General features: G+C 32.2%; 1 protein-coding gene across 1 annotated transcript; it reads right to left on the reverse strand.

The window, feature by feature from the left end:
• Window positions 1-4,660: 4,660 nt before the first annotated feature.
• On the reverse strand, window positions 4,661-9,328 carry LOC116023242 (NAC domain-containing protein 92-like). The gene is made up of 3 exons (XM_031264229.1): window positions 9,159-9,328; window positions 8,150-8,415; window positions 4,661-5,382 (listed from the first exon to the last, which is right to left on the reverse strand). The coding sequence occupies exons 1-3, from the start codon at window positions 9,310-9,312 to the stop codon at window positions 4,882-4,884; spliced, it is 921 nt and encodes a 306-aa protein (XP_031120089.1). The 5' UTR covers window positions 9,313-9,328; the 3' UTR covers window positions 4,661-4,881.
• Between the last annotated feature and the right edge of the window lie 11,801 nt (window positions 9,329-21,129).

A 21,129-nucleotide genomic window follows, 5' to 3' on the forward strand; every position in this document is an offset into this window, starting at 1 on the left:
TCAAGATGAATTTCTATGTAAGTAGATTTCGATGTATATCTATCAGATGTGGCTTCATGTACCAAACATTTCTATATCGCTGCATCCGATAATTTTGTTCCGACAGCGTGACGGAGAATCGATGCGAGAATGCGACTTTCGTTTCCAGTCTCCTATTTTGATTTTTTTGAATATTTGTTGAATAAAAGGAAAAAGGGGGATTCCCTCTTTTTCTAACAGAAAAAAATAAAAAAAGATTTGATTGAAGCATCTTTTGCTTCAATCCGCGGAACGATAGACTCTGGTGGACTTTTAGATTCATATGAAGGATAGGGGGATATAATAAAGAAGACACTAAAAGAAAATGAAAAAAAGAAATTCAGACTTATAATGAATATATGTAGTATACATAGAAATTAGAAGAATTTTTCTTAATCTCACGAACAAGATCTAAGAATCACATTAGTTACTGGAATAAGAATGGGAATAGGTCTGAAGATCCGTGGTATTGATATTGGGGGTATCGCTTGGTCCTTGAACAGTTTTTTCAAAAGATTCATCTATCTGATTGAATTGGCATCAGAAGACAATTACAGGTTCAAGGGAATAATCCAATTGAAGGAATAATCCAATAGAGTTCATGGATTTACCTAGGTCATTTATGGGCCAATCACTAAAAGATTTTGATCTTCGAAACCCATTGGAAGGGACGGTGCAAGATAAATCATACCGAAATGATCGAATCTTCTGATGTCCCGAAAATGCTATGAGGTGCTCGGAAATGGTCGAAGTAGTTGAATAGGAGTTTTTTTTTTTTTTGTTTAAAATTTTAATTTCATTTTATGTAGGAGGAAACAATCTCGCAAGCTCTGGTCGATCCCACCTGAGTTAGTGGGGTTTCTGTTCTGACTTTAATGGAAAGTATGGTGTGGTAAGTCACTTTATTTATTTAATTTTTTTAAATTTAAAAATAGAATTTGATATTCTTAAACTATGTTGTTACAAGAATATGATATTCTGTTCTCACTAAGAAGAAATGCTTTTTTAAAATTTCAATGAGGAAGAAACAACTTTCGGGTATGGAATCACCCTCTATACTTTATTTTAGAATTAGAATTCCTTTTTATGTTATAATTATATATACTTTCGTTTTTCATTTTTTTTCTAGAGTTTTCTAACTAGAATAACCCTAATAGATAGTATGGTAGAAAAAAAGATTCATCTATTTCTTTCTTACCATACTATCTATTAGCATATTGCTAATTCGAGCCCGTTCATATCATTTAAGATGTAAAAATGGAATTGTCATTTTTAAAGGGATTGTGTTGCTAAGCACTTTGGTGAATTAGATGGTGTTGGTGGTATGCCTGCTGGTTCACCAATTTTGTTTGAAGTTTGAATATTGGTGATGATGTATGCCTACTGGTCTTGTTTTTTTTTTTTTGTTTTTTTTTTTTGTTTACCTACATACAGTTATTGTTTTGTTTTATTTTATTTGTAGGATTTCTTTGCTAGCTATAATGTTGTCAACTTGGGTGATGATTCTGATGACTTAGTGGAAGCAACTCATATTTTCCACGTAGTTCGTCGGTTAAACCAACGATTCTCTTCTCAAAGTCTTGTGGCTGAGTATGAAAATGTGGATTTCGTTCCATTGCTGTTAAGAGGTGTTTGTTGAAGGATTTTGGGGAAGTGGAAGTGCCAAGGCGTCGAACTTTGGCTATTAAGGAAGAAGCCATTTAGTTTGGTTACATTTCCAAGGGTTTATTGACATATTTTCTGCTACTGCTTTGTATTTTAGTGTAATATGTGCCTAATGTTGTGTAATTCCTTTTTTTTTTTTTTTTTTCAAAAAGAAGATAACAGGAATTACACAAACATTAGGCACATGTTACACTGAAATACAAAGCAGTAGCAGAAAATAACACACTGCTATCTAAGTATACTATTTTGTAATCTCAGGGATTTATCTTATGTAATGCAATTAAAGTCTACGGAAAATGCAGATTTGGTTAACTGTACCTTTGTTTTTTTAATGTGTTGTTTTTTGTATTATCAACCTCATTGAATCAGATATCTTCTTTACTTTCTAACGTTCTAATGGATAAAGTGTTGAGGTTATCTATAGATACAAAAAAACAAAAATTGTTAGCAAATGCAATACCATAGAATTTACCTCTACACAAATTTCAAACAAAAAACAAGCAGTAATCATGTACATAGATTCATTTATGCCTTTTTAGAGTAATAAATTAGTCTTCCACAGTTAATCTTTACATTACAAACTTCTATTTCACATTATTATACATTGCAAGATCAAGCATGGACATTAATAGAACATATATTTAAGAATTTATTTTCCAGTTGCTTAAAATTTTTTATTTCTTTTTTAAATTACCTGTGTAGTATTTTTTTACGGGTAATTGCTCTGTGTTCCACCTCAATAGTTCCCAAATTCAATGTTATCTATTCAGAAATGATATTTAATGTTATTTATTAATAGACTCTCAATGCAGTCTAAATTGGATGTATCCTAGGTTAATGTATGAACTAAAATTGATATTAACCCGATTTTATGGAATAAAGAAGGTCACTTGATCTTGCAAAACTTAGTTAGAGCTCACCATTTAACTGGACTGGTGCATTCATATAAATTTGGACTTTGGTGTGGTATGTAAAAACCGGATAAATCTTCGGGGCTTGATGGGTTAAGTCATGGCTTCTTCCAACATTTTTGGGATATTATTGGTCATGAAGTTGTTCGATTCTGTTCTAATTGTATTCATTCTGGGAAACTTCAGGGAGGGCTGAATTCTACTCATATTACTCTGATTCCCAAAAAGGCTTCTCCGGAGTTCATGGGGGATTTGCGACCTATTGCTCTATGCAATATCCTGTATAAACTAGTATCTAAAATCCTCTCTAATAGACATAAACCCTTCCTGAATCACCTTGTGTCTAGTTCTCAGTCATCGTTTGTTCCTGGGAGGCTTATAACTAATAATGTTATGGTGGCTTATGAGGTTAATCACTATTTGAAACGAAAGAGACAGGAGAGGGTATGCTTTTGTGAGAGTTAAATTGGATTATAGTAAAGCCTATGATCTAGTAGATTGACACTTTTTGATTGCTGTTCTAAGAAGACTGGGGTTTGGGGATCAGTTTCTGAACTTAGTATGGGAGCTTATATCTACACTTGAGGACTACAAAAATTTTCTTGAAGGTAAAGAGATTGGTATTGTGAATCCTAGTAGGGGTCTTAGACATGGAGATCCCATATCTCCTTATCTCTTTATCTTAGTTCTTGAGGTGCTTCAGGCTATGTTACAGAAGCAAATAAGAGCTAGGAAGATTCATGGAGTTCAAGTGTCTAGAGGAGTCCTTGTAGTTTCTAATATATGTTTTCTACAGAGCTAGTGTGGCAGAATGTACTACTCTCAATAATGTTCTTCATGAGTTTGTGGTTGCCTCGGGTCAGATTATTAACCACTCTAAATCCACTACAACCTTTAGCCAGAATGTTTATGTTTCTCTTAGGGAAGAGTTGTGTTCCTTTCTTGGGATGAGGGAAGGTATTCTAAGTGGGAATTACTTAGGCCTCCCCTCGTTGATTGGGAGAAACAAAAGGGAAATATTAGGTTATATAAAAGATAAGGTGGTGGGGAGAATTAACATTTGGAATAGTAGGTTCCTTTCTAGGGCGAGAAGAGAAATTCTCCTTAAGAATGTTATTCAAGCTATCCCTATCTATGCTATGAGTGTATTCCTCCTACCTCTTGACACTGTTAAGGAATTGAGAGAGCCATGAATGTCTATTGGTGGGGTTGTGAGGGTGAGAGGAGTGGAGGCATTAGATGGAAATGTTGGGAGTCTCTTTGTGTGCCTAAGAAATGGGGTGGTATGGGATTTAGGAAGTTAAGGGACTTTAATATTTCTATGTTGGCAAATCAAGCTTGGAGGTTTATTCAACACCCTAACTCCCTTGCTGCTAAAGTGTTTAAGGCACGGTACTTTCCGAGATGGTCTTTTCTTGATGCTACCTTGGGTAGTAAACGATCCTTTATTTGGCGTAGTATTCTTTAAGTCCCAATCTATTGTTAAAAGCGGAGTTCGATGGAGGGTGGGCAATGGCACATCCATATCAGTTTGGAAAGATCCTTGGTTACCTAATCCATCTTCTCCTTTTGTGTTATCTCCCGTGATCGAGTAGCTAAATGATATCAAGGTATCTTCTCTTATGAAAGTGCAGAACTCCAAATGGGAAGTTGACATTCTTAATGATATGTTCTTGGAATAAGATGTTGAGCAGATTCTGAAGATTCCTATTGCTGAGACTCCTACTGAAGATAAGATTGTCTAGATGGGTGATGCGAAAGGAAAGTTCCTTTCTCTTTCATTTCGTATGTACTGAATCTTGATATCGCATAATATATTTCCTCATTTGGTTTCCAAAAAAAAAAATTACATTTATTTGGGAATCAAATTTCCTAAATTATTTCTTAGCATCACCAAAATCTATCAACTTAAGATTGTTCCTAACAAAAGTTTTTAAATTTAAGTAGCTTTTTAATTCCTTCCTTTGTTTGTTTTGTTTTTGTGTGTGTGGTGGCCATGTTTAATTTTTTGCTCTCAAGTTCAAATTATACGGAAACTCAATGAAAGTAAAATATACAACAAAGACTTGGGATTTTCATGTCCCTATAATCACAATTGCAACACTACATATATATATATTAGTACACTTATTTTTGCTCTCACTTATTGCCCTAAATATATATTGGCTTGAATATTATAGCGAAACTGTAAAACTAAGCAATGCCAACAATAACATAGTCTTGGTTGGTTCCAATTCCTTTACATACAAACAACAGTTAGTTCTGATTCTATTAATTTGCCCCAAATTCACCAAATGTTGGAGTCCAATCTATAAGGTTGCTCCATTGGTGGTTCTTGCTGGTTCACAGAATCCAAAACCATAGAGGAAGAAGCCGTGGTAACGGCGAAATTGTTAAAATCATTTTCAAATTGGGTGAGAAGATGATGATGATGATTGTCACTCCCTTGTGGTGTATGAGAGTAACCAAAAGTAGTGGCAATGGGTGCTTGGTTGGCTCTAAGTTGTAAGGCCCTAAAGAGCATAGAATTGACTGAGGAAAGGTTGGTGGTGGGGGTTAGAAGGGCTGGAGGCCAAGGGAGCAATGGGAGTGTGGTGATGGGGTTGGGGGTGTTGAAGTAATTATTGTTTTGCCAAGAAAGGTTTGATGGGTCTGAAATGTCCTCCAACTCACTTGCAAAGGTGGTGGTGTCACATGGAGACTCTGGGGATTGTGGAGAAGATGAAGTTGCCTGTGGCTTCTTTGCTGTTGAGCTCTTTTCAAACACTCTGCACACTATCCATTCCTCCTGAGAAATAATTCAACATAATTTGTTCAGTACTACTCAAAAAAAAAAAAAAAATTAGCTAGCAGAAAATGTCAAGTACATTTACATTCTCTACCCCCAATTTTTACGCTTACATTCAAAATCTTTATTTAGATGCTTTTATTGGGGGCCACATGAAAAAAGTTGCGTATCAATGTTTATCACATCATGAAGTAAAAGTGAGGGAGTAGGAATTGGGGTACGTACAAGTAAAGCGATAGTCTTTGTTCGCTGTTTAATTTTTGTTAGTACATTATTCTTTGGGTCTATTTAACAAAATTTAAATTTCAAGTTGAAGAAATTGTGTTTTTGGCTTATAGGGGAAGTATAAATTTAGTCTAATTATCATGAGTTGTAAATAATGTAGACCTTATTTAATCCAAAAGTGACTATGTTAGTTGTCATCTAAATATCTTAAGGATCAAAATTGTAACTTTCACAAGTATTTATTTTAATCCTCTAATGGACAAAAAAAGTCATTTTGATGACTAAAGCTATCCACATTAGTAGTTTTTGAGGCAAAATGGCTTAGAAGATTTGTTTTTTTGTTTGTTTGTTTTTTTTTTCTGACAATTAGTTTTATTTCCTCCCTTCTATTTTCATTTTTCTAATCACACCTACAAAAATTTCTCAAAAAATCAGAAAAAAAACTCCACTATTGAAGATGTCCTAAGGGGATACATTTTGCAAATCAGGGTACTATAATTTATGAATTAAAAGTATTTTTTTACTTTTAGTTATTAATTATAACGTCTAATTATACGAAAAATGTCTTTTTAAATTTTTAATTCCCAAATTATATATGTCTCTTTAGTAATTAAAGTATCTATTTTGTCAAGACCTTGTGGTCTAGTGGCACCAAGTCAATAGTACTCAAAAAAAAAAAGGAGAGAGAAATCCATATCTTTAACATATTCTAAACTACACCTCTAACTTTATAAAAAAAAAAAAAAACTTAGTGATTTTAATCTATCAAGCAATAAAACTATAAACCTCCATTAGCAACCAATAATAATAATAATAATAATTAATAAGGTTGATTTTTTATTTTTGTTTATATCTTATTTTGTAATGTGTAGCTTATAGCTTATATTTGTAATTTAAAATAAGTAATAAACTCTACCAAAAAGAGACATTAGCTAGCAATCAAAGCGTGAAAACTCTCCTCATAAAAAGTGGAGATGCTTTTATAGTAATCAATTTATTTTTCTATCTTTTAAAAAATATTTTATATATATATATATATATATATATATATATATATATATATATATATATATATATATTTAGGAGAAAAAGATTTTTTTCTCAAAAGCGCAGAATGACATCTTCTATTTTATTTTTGTGGATAATAATAATAATAATAATAATTAACAAATATTTGATTAATCCATCAAAGTGGATTAAATTGTTAAAAGCTAGCTAACCCAAAAAAAAATTATTTATTAAACAAAGCCTATGCATCTATTTATGCTAGTAGGAGCTGATTAGAATATCAGCAACTGTGCTCGCAATTAGATCTTAGTATGACAAGCATGATGGTCCAACCTTTGAGTCCGAGTAATATGATCTTCTCTTTGCTAATTTAACTTGAGGAAATGAATATGAAGAGAGAAACCAATTACCAAAATAAACATAAATCTTAGCTTATTGATTTGTAGTCAAATGCAAGTTGATTAAAATTTTGAAATGAACATATTTACTTAGTAAAGTCATTAAACTCGATCAGCAATCTTGCACCAACTTCCACCAACGATGCACCAATATGATATATTTATTGCTTATTCTCACTTACTATGGGGTACTCAAACCAGCAATGTATCAATTCTAGGTAGTGTCAGGAAAATATTCTTATGGCAAAACATGAATTTTGTCCTTATGTTGTTTTTTTTTTTTTTTTTTTCTAAAATTTCAATAATTTAGCCTAGAGTTAATACTTGATTTGGTCCCTCAACTATTAGATTTTCACCGCGCATTTTGGTCATCGACTTCCAGACTTGCTCAATTTTATTTCCAATTATACAATTTTTACGTCAAATCCTAATAATCAAGGGACCAAATCGGATATTAACTCTTTTGCCTACTTTTGTTCTTACTTATTATTATTATTATTTTAGATAAGTAATTTCATTCAACTTAATTAGCACGTTTGTTACAAAGTTTTTGTTATGCTTTTTTTTTTTTTTTCATATGCAATTTAAAGTTTTAATCAAATCAATTTTAAATTTTAATTATCCTTAATAATTGTAATTTTAGTCCCTAAATTACAGAATGAGTATAAATTTAGTCTTTAATTATCATGAGTTGCAATTTTAGTTATTGTAACTCATACTAATTAAGGACTAAACTTATGCATAGTCTATAATTAAGGATGGAGGGAAAGTATCCCTCACCACTTTTATGTGTACGTACAACATACCGGCAAAATTATATCACGGACTAATGTCCACATTGTATTTTGAATTCTGGTTTAAAATTACATTCAAATTGTTTGTCTACAGTTAGAATATTATGTGTATGCAGTTAACATGCCTGTAAATAAATTGAAGGCACATAATATACTATTATATTAATGACATATTATCTGTCTGTAGTTAACACATTATGTGTCTTTAATTTATTTATAGACACATAATTTATTAAGTGAAGACACATAATATGTTAACTGTAACTACAAACATATGAATTTTAGATCAAGATTTACGGTACAAGGTGGATTATGGTTCATGGTATAACAATTGAAACATACCTTAGCAGGTTTGAAGCCATGTTTGTTTTCGAGTCTATATTCATGCATAACCCAATTGGTCTTTAATCCCTTGGGAGCCCTCCCTCTGTAGAAGACTAAGGTTTTCTTCATCCCTACCAACACACCACCACAGAATATCTCCTTGTCTTTGCCAGTGGTTTTCCAGTAGCCTGCTTCTGTTGCTCTGTTGGTCCGCAGCCCGGTTGGGTACTTCCGGTCTTTCAAGCTAAAGAAATACCATTGTTTTTCACCCATTGAAGCTTTGCCTGCACCACATATATACAATTTTATTGATTTTTTTTTTTGTGAGACATTAGACTTTTCAGTTTAGGCCAAACTAATCCTAATTAAAGCTCTAGAACCCCTACCTAAGTGTTGCTAGTACACCAAGGGTCTTCATTACCTTCGACCGGTCAAGGTCTCCCAATGACCCATTCATAAGCCCCTACAACTCCTGCCCAAGTGTCGCTGGTGCATAAGGGTTCTTCGATTAAGGTCTCTCAATGACCACATCCTAAGCCCCTACCCAAATGTAGCAGGTGCACAAGGGGTTTTCATCACCTTCAATCGGTCAAGTCCTCCCAATAATGACCTCCTCCTAAACCCATAAAACTCTTGTCCAAGTGTCCCTAGTGTACAAGGGGTCTTCCGTCAAGGTCTCCCAATGACCACATCCTAAACCCCTACCCAAGTGTAGCTGGTACACAATGGGTATATATGATTTTAAAATATCTGATCGATTAAGGTCTCTCAATGATCCCTAAATTCTCTTGAAATTCGAAACCCACATACCATTTAAGCAAGACTTTAAGGTGATCAATAAAATCAAAGTGGTTGAGGCTTACTTGTTTTCTTGATTCCATAATGAGGAGCGCTCGCGTGATATATCACACGGTGTATTGTTTGAGAATTATATATATATATATATATAAGAATAAAATAAAAACATTTTACTCTATATAACACTAATAATTGATAAATTGAAGAATTAGGCCGGAAAGGTAGATACCTGGAAGATCCCAAGGCTCGCACTTGTTGAGATCAACATCGGCAATGGCTTTTGCAGTGAAGGTAAAATCAGAAACTTTGTTACTGAGGTAATATGTTATGAGCTCTTCATCACTGGGGTGAAACCTAAATCCCGGTGGAAGATTTCCCTCCATTGATTCCGATCGATCGATCTTCTTTATTTCAGATGATCTTGGTAATAATGATCATATCGATCAGTATACTTATGCAGGCAAGTACATATATATATATATATATAATGGTGCCAGGTTTACGTTGTTTCCTATGCAAATCATGCTTCACCAAGAAGCTAGGTAGCTCCAATATTTTATTTCCAACTAGCTAGCTACTCGCTCTTTAATTTCTTATTTTTATGTATGTCTGTCTTGTGTATCTAGTTGTGCATGCATGCAAATTTATGTGTTAGAAATAACATAATTTGAATAATTAAATGTTAGCCAATAGACATTGTTTATACATGTATTTTACATGTATAACACATATTTGACACTATTTGATAAATGACTGTTAGCTGATTGAGTTAGAGAGCGTGACTAGTTATAATATTACATGATTGTAGAAAGATGTTAGGTAAATTAATTATATTGTTAGCTGATAGCTGTTTGGTATAATTTCTTTTCTAAAAAAGCTTATTGAAAAAGTTTCTTTAAGTATCTTTTTGAATTTTAGTATTTTGAAGTTACAAAAACTTATTAACCAAACACTTATATTAATTTTTTAACCAAGTCAAACAGGTAATAGTGATCAAATAAGTTAAAATTGATTGATAAGCTAACTATTTTACTAAACAGATACAAAAGGTATTGATATACGTACTACCAATGTCTAAATTATCATATCACCAAAAGAGCTGTTGAACTACAAAGAAAATTTTTCTTACACTTAAATATTCCCGTGTGCTCGTGACATCGGGAACGTGTTAGTTCGCCATGTCAAGAGGTCAGCGAATCAAATAGTTCATGTGCACGGGCGACTGGTTCATCTTCAGTCCTTAGGAAATGGGATATTCTCCCGCGTTAATGTATTTCAGTTTATCATGATGGTTAATATATTTGATTTGTTGGATTCCAAAAAAAAAAAATATTCCCGTGCAACTAGATGGTGTAATACCATTTTGTCAAAGGAGTGGGAGATTATGCTTAAATAGTCTAGTATCATACTATCATCATTATAGACCGACAATTAATTGACAAATCAATTCATTACCTTAAATCCTTAGTGATGGTCACATCAAATCTTAATAGCCAATCAATCTTAGTAGGGTCGGTTTGGAAATTTAAAAATTTAAATATTTTTTGAAAAATAATTTTCACAAACTACTCATTTTTTGTTAAATATTTCTATATATTTTTAAATGCTTAGTTGAATGTCAATTTTTTTTTATTTAGTTCATTTTTGAAATATGAATTGAAATGAATTATAAACTTATTTACTATAAAAGATTAATTATTTTAATAAGGATAATAATAATTGTTATATATATATATCCTAGTCCAACATCTATCCTATTGTCAAAATCTAGTGCTGACTACTATAAAAGTATAAGTAAGAAAATAAAGTTGAGCTTTCGATGCTAGTTATAACTTTTGGAGTAGTGATAAGTTCTTAACCCTGACAATAAGGATGAGTCTCATGTGAGACTGAGTAGGGTCAAGATGAAAATGTAACTTTTATGTTGAAAAGTGTAATACACATACGGAATAAATTGTTTGTTACTTATAAATGAAATTATAATATTTTAGAGAAAAAATGTAATATTTAGGAGTTGAACAATTACTTATGAGAAAAATGTAATACTAATTAGGGATTAATTGATTGGTTGTTATTTATGAGCAGTGTTGTAAAAATCCCACCTAGGCTTCCTATGCACCGAATATGCCGCATAGTCGGTTGATTAGTTATTGTTCTTTTGTTTTTTTAATGAGTTATTTTACTCAAAATGACATCGTTTTGGGGAAAATGGCCCTAAATTGTTCAAACTCTAGATGTTTTTAAAGTTAATATTTAATATTTTAGTATGAACTATTAAAGTATTAAATAGTTTATAATTTTTAGTCTTAAAAAATTTAAAAAGAAATTAAACAAATTTTTAAAAAATAAAAAAAATAAGAAAATACACGGGTGCCTAGGCACCTACACGCTAGGCGTCCCGCGGGCGCTCGAGGAGCGCCTAGCGATTTTTTTCAATCATGCTTATGAGAGAAAGTGTAATACTTATGAGGAAAAATTGTGATATTTTTTATGAAAACTGTAATACTTTTAAATCAAAATGTAATATTAGAGATTGAAGAGTTAGTTATGAAAAAAATTATAATACCTATGAGAAAAAATATAATATTCCCGGACCCGTCTCACGAATATAATAATATTACTATACGTACCTAGATGGCTAGATCAACAAACCAACCATAAATACAAAAAAAAAATTATAATAAAAATGTTATTACATTGTATGCATGCATGTAAGTTTAATGCACTCTCTCTTTTATGAAACACTTCAAAAAAAAAAATCAAATTTACCAATAAAAAAATATGTAGGTAAATTACTTAAATACGATCCATAAGTATTTTATTATATTAAATGTATAAATAATAAATATTTCATTATTTTAAAATTTTATTTAAAGGGGTCAATCTCACATGTTTATCAAGAAAGTTAATTTTGGATATTATATATGCTTCTAACATAGCTACTCTAGATCTTATACTACATGTTATAAATATTATAAAATTTATTGAAGAAAACATATAATAAAATGCTAAAATTGTATACATGAAAATAAAATAAAAAAATTATAGAAATGTTAAAATTTTTTGTAAAAATGATAAATTATGGCTTCTATCTCATTTCACAGTATTAAGATAAACGAGATAAAATTTGATTCAACAAATTAAATAGGACTTTTTTTAAATAAAAAAAAATATAGCATGTGAAATATGATCATTGGTTATTGGCAAGTTGAAGTATGAAATTAAAGGGACGACAGAGATATATGCTTCATTAGTTTGCATGTCCAACCACTTTCACCCATTTCTACCAACCCTAATTAAAGCGTTTATTCTCATTATTGCCCATTGCCAATTGCACTCTTCAATGTATATATCTTTAATATTCTTTGATTTAAAAAAAAAATCCAATCCCGCTACTCGAAAGTGAATTGTGGGTAAAATTCGCCTACCTTGGATTAAACCCTCCTGACTGTGTGACTAGTGAGTAAACCCTCGTCCTGTGACCCTAGCCGGCAAAGGACCACAAGGAGGTAAACCAGCCAAGGTTACCCATAGCTGACCAGCTCAAACCCAAGGGCTTGAGGTTCGAACCCACGACCTCTCGGCTACAGGTGTAACTGCCTTACCACTTGGGCTGCCCTTACGGACAAAAAAGGGTCACAAGGGCAAAATTCACCTACCTTATAACCATAGTTGGTAAAGGGTCACAAGTAAATAAATTAAACCAGCATAGATTACACATAGCTAAACGATTGAAATTAAAAAATTAATAGACAATTGTACTCTCACGAGAAATCAAAATTTGAACCTTATGATTATCAAACTAACTGTCCGACCAACTTGGTTGGATTGCACCTATAAATGATACACCTAAAGGTTTAGGGTAAAAATAGTTAGACACTCTTTGTTTTTGAAATTACATTTATACCCCTATTAATACTAAAAGCGAGTTTAACTCTTTAAACTCTCAGCCTTACCCATTGTGACCTATATCATACTCTAAACTGTAATTTTCCAACCAACCTTTCAGTCAACTTTTCGACACATTGTGCATGCTTTCCTTCCAAAATGGTAATTAAAATTGAAAATGGACAAAAATATATTGGCCAAAACTTTCCAACCTAATATAGTTGGAAGATATTTCCGTACACCAAGCAACTGTGGACCTGTGGTAAGGCCTAATTAAGGTGGACAAAAAGTTTTTTTTTCTTTTAAATATAGACACATTTTGATAAAAAAAAATTTTAATTTTTTTACCACCATTATTGAATGAAAATTCGAAATTGAGAGTGGTCAAATTTTAATTTTTGATTGACAAAAATTTGAAAAGCTTTGACAGCCTTGTTTACATTATATACATAAGAACAAGAAAAGAAAGAAAAAGAAGAAGAAAGGTGAGGAAGAGAAGAACAAGGAGAAATGGAATCTTATTATTATTATTATTATTATTATTATTATTATTATTATTATTATTATTATTTGATAATTGGAAGCATATTATTAATATTTTTTTTTAGGGCTCAAAAAGTTTTGTGGTTTAAGGGCATTCCCAATATATAGAAGTTCTTGGTGTGGTTTTTGAGGGAGGAAGGCTTATGTGGGGCCGTGGGGGAGAGGAGAGAGAAGTTTTTGCGTCTCTGCAGGAGATGTTTTTGGACTGAGCATGTGGGGCCTGCATGGAAAAATGGTAATGTCTATTCGCGCATTCAACGTACTTTGTGTGCCCAGCAAGCGCATGCATCCCTATCTAGGTGCATAAAAGCTTATGTTTTATTTATTTTTTATTTTTATTTCTTTCCTCACATCTTCTCTTTCTTAGTCACACCTTCAAAAACTCACCAAAAATTGCAACTATTGGGATTTTCTAATATCATTTTATTTTTGTGCCGACAAAATAGTAACAATAGAGTGATACAACATTTCTAGTACGTATGTTTTACTGATAGGCAAGAAAACTGAATACATCCATCAATTCAAGCTAGACAAAGACATAAGTTACTTCTCGTAACAGTTTCGACGACTCATTTTTTATTTTCGTTTTTTGGTCACGAACAACTATAACCTCAGCTCGTCACACACTCACACATGTTGAGTTTATACTCCTTGTTTGAAGAGTGATTTCTTCTTACAAGTAATACTTATATAAAATCCAATCTAATTAGAAAAAAAAATTATTTTTCTTTTTAATTTTACATTAAGGGTCACACTTGTGTGAGACCGTCTTACGAATCCTTATTCGTGAGATGGGTCGGGTCGAAGTAACATGCAAATATCATACTTATATGTGCAACTGTCATACTTATATGCTCAAATATAATACTAATCAGGAATACAATTTTTGTTACTTAAGAAAAAATGTTGCACTTTTCATAATAAGTAATGTTGACAAGTGCCCCTTACTTATAAGGGAAAATATAATATTTTTGAGGAAAAATGTAATACTTTTAATTTTTAAATCGAAATGTAAAAGTATTGTATTTTACCTTAAAAGTATTACATTTACCCTTTTAGTAACAAAAATTGTATTCCTGACTAGTATTACATTTGAGCGTATAAGTATTACATTTTCATCTTGAGCCGACCCGTCTCACGGTGAGACGGTCTCACACAAGTTTTTGCCTTAAATTAAATATTTATTGTCTTATTTTAAAAATACTTTATATATTTATTGGTTACATACTTAGAGCATCCTTATCAATAGAGTTTTTTCGCGGTTTTTTAGAAGTTTTTGTAAGTGTGATTAGGAAAGAGAAAATGGGGGGAGATGAAAAAAATTAAAAAACAAATCTGAAATAACAAAAAAAAAAGAAAAAGAAACTTTTGTTAGGCGCGCCTGACGTGCCCGCTGGGCGCATTTGTGCTTTCCACGCACAAATTGTGCAACTGAGTTTAAAAACATATGGGTCCTATTTTCTGAAAAAACCCAACATTTGCATATGATCCCTTCCCCTCTCTCTCCTCCCTTCTCTCCTCCCATGTGACACTTTCTCTGCAATATCTCACATAATAACCCCTGATAGGGGTGCTCTTACATATGAATTGACCAACCTTATTAATACCTATTATTAATTACGTAAAGATCATGAGCAACCTCATCTAAACTGGTCAAAGAGTTAACTGGTTTACTTCTTTGTGGTCTTTTGCCGGCTAGGGTTACAAGGTTAGATAAGTTCACAATGCAAGAGATGGACTGGTAGGGGCTCCAATTATCCCTTTTTTGTTTTGTTTTGTTTTTTTTTTTTTTTGCAATGTTATGTATATATGTTTATTTATTTTGTAGTTATTATATGTATTAATATGTTTAAATGTATAGCCTTGGCAACCTCAAATTTTGTGAAAGATAAATTGTTACAAATACAATCTAATAATGTATTTAAATAATTTCTTATAATTTTTAATTTTGATTTTGTGTTTAATAGATTTGTTAATATAATTTAAAATATATAAATTGTATCAGTGTGTGACATATAAAATGGGATAAATGGAGTACAAAAATAAATGTAATGTTTTATAGTTTGTATAAATATTATTTTATTATCATGTGTTTGTTAATTGTCTAGTTTATTTATTTATATATTTATGATCCCTACAATAATTATAATTATAATTATATTGCTACAAGAAAACATGAAAATGCATGCCTACGGAAATTTATGTAGGTAAATCATGAAAAAATCATTGCAGTTCAAAATAATATAATGACAAATTTGTGATGAAAAATTAGGTTTGTCATTTTACTTGTTGCAAAATATTTTCCAACAGAATAACACACCTTCGTTACAATACATTACATTGACCCTCCAAATGAAATTTTCTGACTCCCACACTGCCCAAAGCATTAATCTGGAGGGATTGGTTGAGTGGAAGGGACTTATTTATCCCTAACCAAAGGTCAAGAGTTCGATCCTTGGCTTCTAAGCCAGCTGTCCCACCCAATAGAGATGCCTACAATCCGATTAGACACGGTGTCCGACAGTGGAGACCTTGAGTCACACCAGAAAAAAACACTGCCCTAAGCACAAAGTAAACCATATTTGCTAAAAGCATAAAAAAAAAACAAACAAATTAAAGATGTAAAGAATGCTTACCAAACCAAAGACTAAGCAGCATTGTGTTTTTGTGCATTCACAATCTTCATTTCAAAGCTTTCAATTCCTTTAGTTATTCAATTCATTCTCAGCTGTCATATTTTCAATCCTAACCATTAAGATAACTATTTCTACTTAATGCATTATACACATATGCCACATACATGCATGCATATATGTGCGTGTATATATATATATATATATATATATATATATATATATATATATATGTATGTTTAGAGAAATGGATAAGGTGTAAAACATACACAATTCAGTTACTTGAACTTTTAAGTCTTAAAGCTGACGCTCCCTTTTTTTATGTCCTCTGGTTTTAGTAGTTATGACCAAGGAGAAATCTAGACAAATGTTCTTCTCTAGAAAATGAATAATAAATTGATTAATCAATCAATTAATTATTATTATTATTATTATTAATTCTTGGAAAGAACTCGTCAACAGTAGTTCTGCTGTTTACTGGGTCGTTTCTTCATGATGATTTGCAGAAGTTGGTGTAATCTAGAATATAGATAAGCATGTTGCTGTTGTTAATGGAGGTGGAGTTTGGTTGGTAGAATAGATAAGAAATATCATTGCATTGATTATGTTCTATGAAATAAGTTTATTCTTCTACTTGCTTCTCTTTTTATGCCATACGAAATATAATTCTATGAAATTGACTATTATTTGTTTTGTAATAGGAATAGTGATTCCCAAAGTCATGGTATATACTAGCTAGCTATTTGTGTCTCATCATGAATAATTAAATTTCTATAATACTAAAAGTTTCCTTATATATTATTTATTTACATTGATTTATGTAGATATATCCATACATTGCGGGCACACACTGCACATACATTATTTTGAATATGGATACTTCCGTCATTTGACTAAATATTTCATTTTTATTCCTTATTCAACCAAATATTTGAATACATTTCCTTATTCAATTCTATAATCCGACCAAATAATCGAAATAACAAGCTTGGTTATATATGGACTGATGCTTATAGCAAGTCTTTGAAGATTTGAAAACGGTTGTGTTTAATGACTCGAATCTAATGTTTTTTGATTTGTCTGTTCCTTTGGAGTGCGCACAAATGCCTCTAACTGCGTTCTTGGTGCAAGATAGCCATCCATTTGAAAATATTTGAAAGCTGAAATATGCCAAAATGTGTTACAAATGTGCATGATAGAGAGATTATATTACTCTTAAGGTGCATTGTTTGGAAGGCATACTACTTGCTACTTGCTAGGTACTATTAGTCCTTGGTAAATAGAAATATAGAAGAAGCTAAGGGTGGGGTGGTGGGATGGTGGAGGAGGGGTTGAATAGAATTTTAAAAATTTTGTTTGAATTGAAAATTATTAACATATTAAATACACAGCAGAAGTCTTAAATTTATCAAGTTTTGTTGGATTGTAGTCACAGTATAGCAAGAGAAAAAGAGAAGTAGAGTGTGTTGTATTGATAGTTGCAGAATCTTACAGAATGAAGAAGAAGTCTGTCTAAGTCTCATATAACATCTTCTTCCTCCAACAAGTTTTATGTGAGAAAATTTTGTAGCTTGTTTGATTTGAGCACACAAGTGGTTGTGTGTGTTATGGATCAAATAGTAGATAGAAAATAAAGTAAAACACATAGAGAGAAAGAGGGGGACCAATTTGGGTGAAACTATAAGTCATAGGACCAATTTGAGAAAAGTCACAGTCGGATGATATTTTGGGAATTAACTCTTTAATATATTACACACTCAAAAACGAAAAATGATTGACTTTGTTCATAAGTCATGAACCACAACGAGCCAGTACCCTCCACTAAGGATCAAACCTATGACTTCTCACTTGGGAGGGTCACAGTTATGCCACTTGACGACAAAGCCTTTGGAAACTAGTATAAATATAATTCAACTTTTTAAGGAGTTTGAATTATATAATATACACATTTTCTCTCATACGCATGGGGGAGGTGAAGGGTGGGGGGATTAAACCAAATCCCAAACATGAGCTCAAAAAGCTTGAACATGTGTGTACTTATAACCTGAGCATGAGAGCATATCGTCTCAATGTCATGGTTGAGGATGCTCCTAATCCTTTCTCTTACTTCCTCTCTAAATTTCATGCTAGATTTGCTTGGCGATAAGTGCTTAATTCCACTCATTCCCAATACCTTATTTATATTGATTTTTAATTGACTAAATATGTACTTTGAGACATGTTAATTGTATTTTGGCATATCTCTTTCATATACAAAGTCCGGTTGTGGTGGTACAAGGGCCATGAAAAGCTAAGGCAATCCTCTATAGCTTTTGTGTTTGGAGTTTTTAGTTATGGATTTGGGACAAATCAAAGCCAAAAAGGCCAACATAAATTGATATGCTAGGGACACGGCTATGTTGCTTGGACGATATCTGATCTCCCTAACATGGCGTGATGTGTTAAAGTTGCACTTTTAGACACAACCATGTTGTAGGCGACGTAGGGCACGACGATGGTCACAATTAATTAAGTCTATTTAAACTGTATGTGATTCCAACTCTTTTGAGGAACTCTTCAACCCAAGATTTGAGAGCAATGCTTGAAGACACTTTTGGGACTTAAACCACACCTTAGGAGACAACTTTACATCTTGCAGAAGCTTAGAATTAAGATTTCTTCACATATTAAACTGGTTTTTCTATGTTCTTGAATTATTTTATCATTTACTGATTTCTTCCTTTTTTTGCCTCATTGTTTTGAGGCTAAAATCGTAGTACTTGAATTTATGACAAATCATAGGATGAAACATTGTTCTTAATTGTTTCTTGACCCAATACAATTGTTTATCCTTTAATTCAAATGTATTTTTCATTATCATTGGATTAATAATTGTCGACTTAATAACAAAACTCAGTTGTTGATTATTTGACACGTAGCAAAGAATTTGGTTGCTAATTGGATTGACATTATGCAACCCCGTTTTGAAGTTGAGATGCTACGACATGAGGATCGCCTGAGAGCTTTTCGTCAACATAATTCCCATATGAAACAAAGTTAAGCGCTTGTCAATATAATTATTGGCTTATTAAATTCATGTTTGATTCATATATTTGCGATATAAATATGATTTGTATGTTTAGGTCACCATACAATTGGAAGGAGTAACATGCAACCTTAAAGATAGGATGACATTATTAATCCTCTATGTTTGAGTCAAATTGTTAAGTAGAACTTAAAAATTTTTAATGCAATCTTTAGGGGTACGATTTTAATTTAGAAAAGATTCTAATTAATCAAGTTAGAGATTAGTTGTTAATAATATTGAAAAAGATATTAGCATAAATTAGGAGGTCTCGCTGTCTAACTCACATTTAATTATTTTGGACATTTACTTATTATGGTCATTGAAGTCCTAAGGGGATTCATAAGTTCAAGTACCCAACTGCATTAGCTTCTTCCACCATCTTAGATTGTTGCATGTTTAGCCAATTCATCATCAATGTAGTGAGCTGTGATAGTTGCTTATTTGTAGCAACAATTAAGCAAGTTGTTGCTCAAGATTGAAATTACTACTTCGTTAACTCTTTTAATCCCAATATCTTGCCTTGTGCCAAATTGCTATGAATTCACAACCATTGTATCAATAAGCTTTCAAGCATCTAAAGGTGTCTTACCAGCCAAAGCTTCTCCACTTGTAGCATAAACATTGCCCTATCCATAACTTGCATCCCTTCATAGAAGTATTGGATCAACTAAACCTCTATGATTGATGGTGATGATGACAAAGCTGGCATAATTTATTGAATCTATTCAAGTACTCGTATAAAGTCTCTCCAATCTTCTACTTGATCCCACATATTTCCTTACACAGGTTGGCTGTCAAATTGGTTGGGAATTTTTTCTCTAAGAAGGTCTATGTATACCAACCCACGAATTAATGCAACCACTAAGTATTACAACCAATCTTTAGCGAAACTGTCAAGAGAAAACGGGAAAGCCCTCGACTTGATGCTAAGGCTTATGCACACCCTTGCATCCCCTTCCATATATAATGCATAGAAAGTAATGTTTTCAAGACAATAATGCATCGAACTATGCACCAACACACATTGTCTTGTGCATTGCTTTAATTTCTAGTGTGCTTCAAAACTCAGTGCACTGTTCAAGGCTTGGGCGTGCATTAACCCATACCTACTCCATCCAACTCCAAATTGCTTCCTAGCACTCTCTAGTGAATTTCTTGGCTCAAAACTTGATTAGAATTGTTCCAAAACTCTTCGATCAATTTCTTCTTAGTTGCGATTAGTTGTACCTATCTAGAGATGAAAACAACACAACTAAGTTATAATTCATACAAGATTGAAGCAATTTTTGAATAAAATGAAGTTAAGCATTAGGTGAAAATATGAACATTTACACACTTATCAGTTATTATTATCGTGGTTAGAAAATAGATGCCTATTTTTTTCCATTAGCATTAGTACTACTATTGGAATTTGATAGCACATCCCAGGCCAATATTTTATTAAATGCTTAATTAAATAGATATTTTTCCTAACATCCAATTTCTATTGGCTCCTAATTATGAAAGTGTAATAATTTTGGAGAGGTATGAATAGATGATTGAAGCTTGAGAAGCTGATTTGTAAGTAAACCCATGATTTTTGATTGCTTGCAGCAGAAAAAAAAAATTGTCCTGAAACATCAATCTTTAACGAAAGGTCAAATTAGGTAAATATTCAACTAAATATAACATTTCAACAAAAAATCGATGATCATATGTATAAACTTACAATAATGGTTTGATTTGTTTTTTTGGGTGTACCAGGGTTTCCATTGTGGAACACAGTGAAAAATTCCCTCGCTCATTGAATTGTAAGTACCTCCTTTTTAGGGTAACACTTATGTGAGACCGTCTCATGAGTCTCAATCCGTAAGATGAGTTGAATTTTTAATTAATGAGTCGGATATTTGACTTCATTAATAAAAAAATCTGACCCGTCTCTCGGAAAGAGATCCGTGAGACGGTCTGACACAAATTTTTGTCCTTTAGATGGACAGTTGGCCTGGAGATTAAGTCTGCTCCATACCTCATGATCGAACCCTTGAAAATTACACTTTCGTCGTTTGAATATTTTTAAATTTAACTAAAAA

The sequence above is a fragment of the Ipomoea triloba genome, chromosome 6, assembly GCF_003576645.1.
Source record: "Ipomoea triloba cultivar NCNSP0323 chromosome 6, ASM357664v1".
In the NCBI taxonomy this organism is placed as follows: domain Eukaryota; kingdom Viridiplantae; phylum Streptophyta; class Magnoliopsida; order Solanales; family Convolvulaceae; genus Ipomoea; species Ipomoea triloba.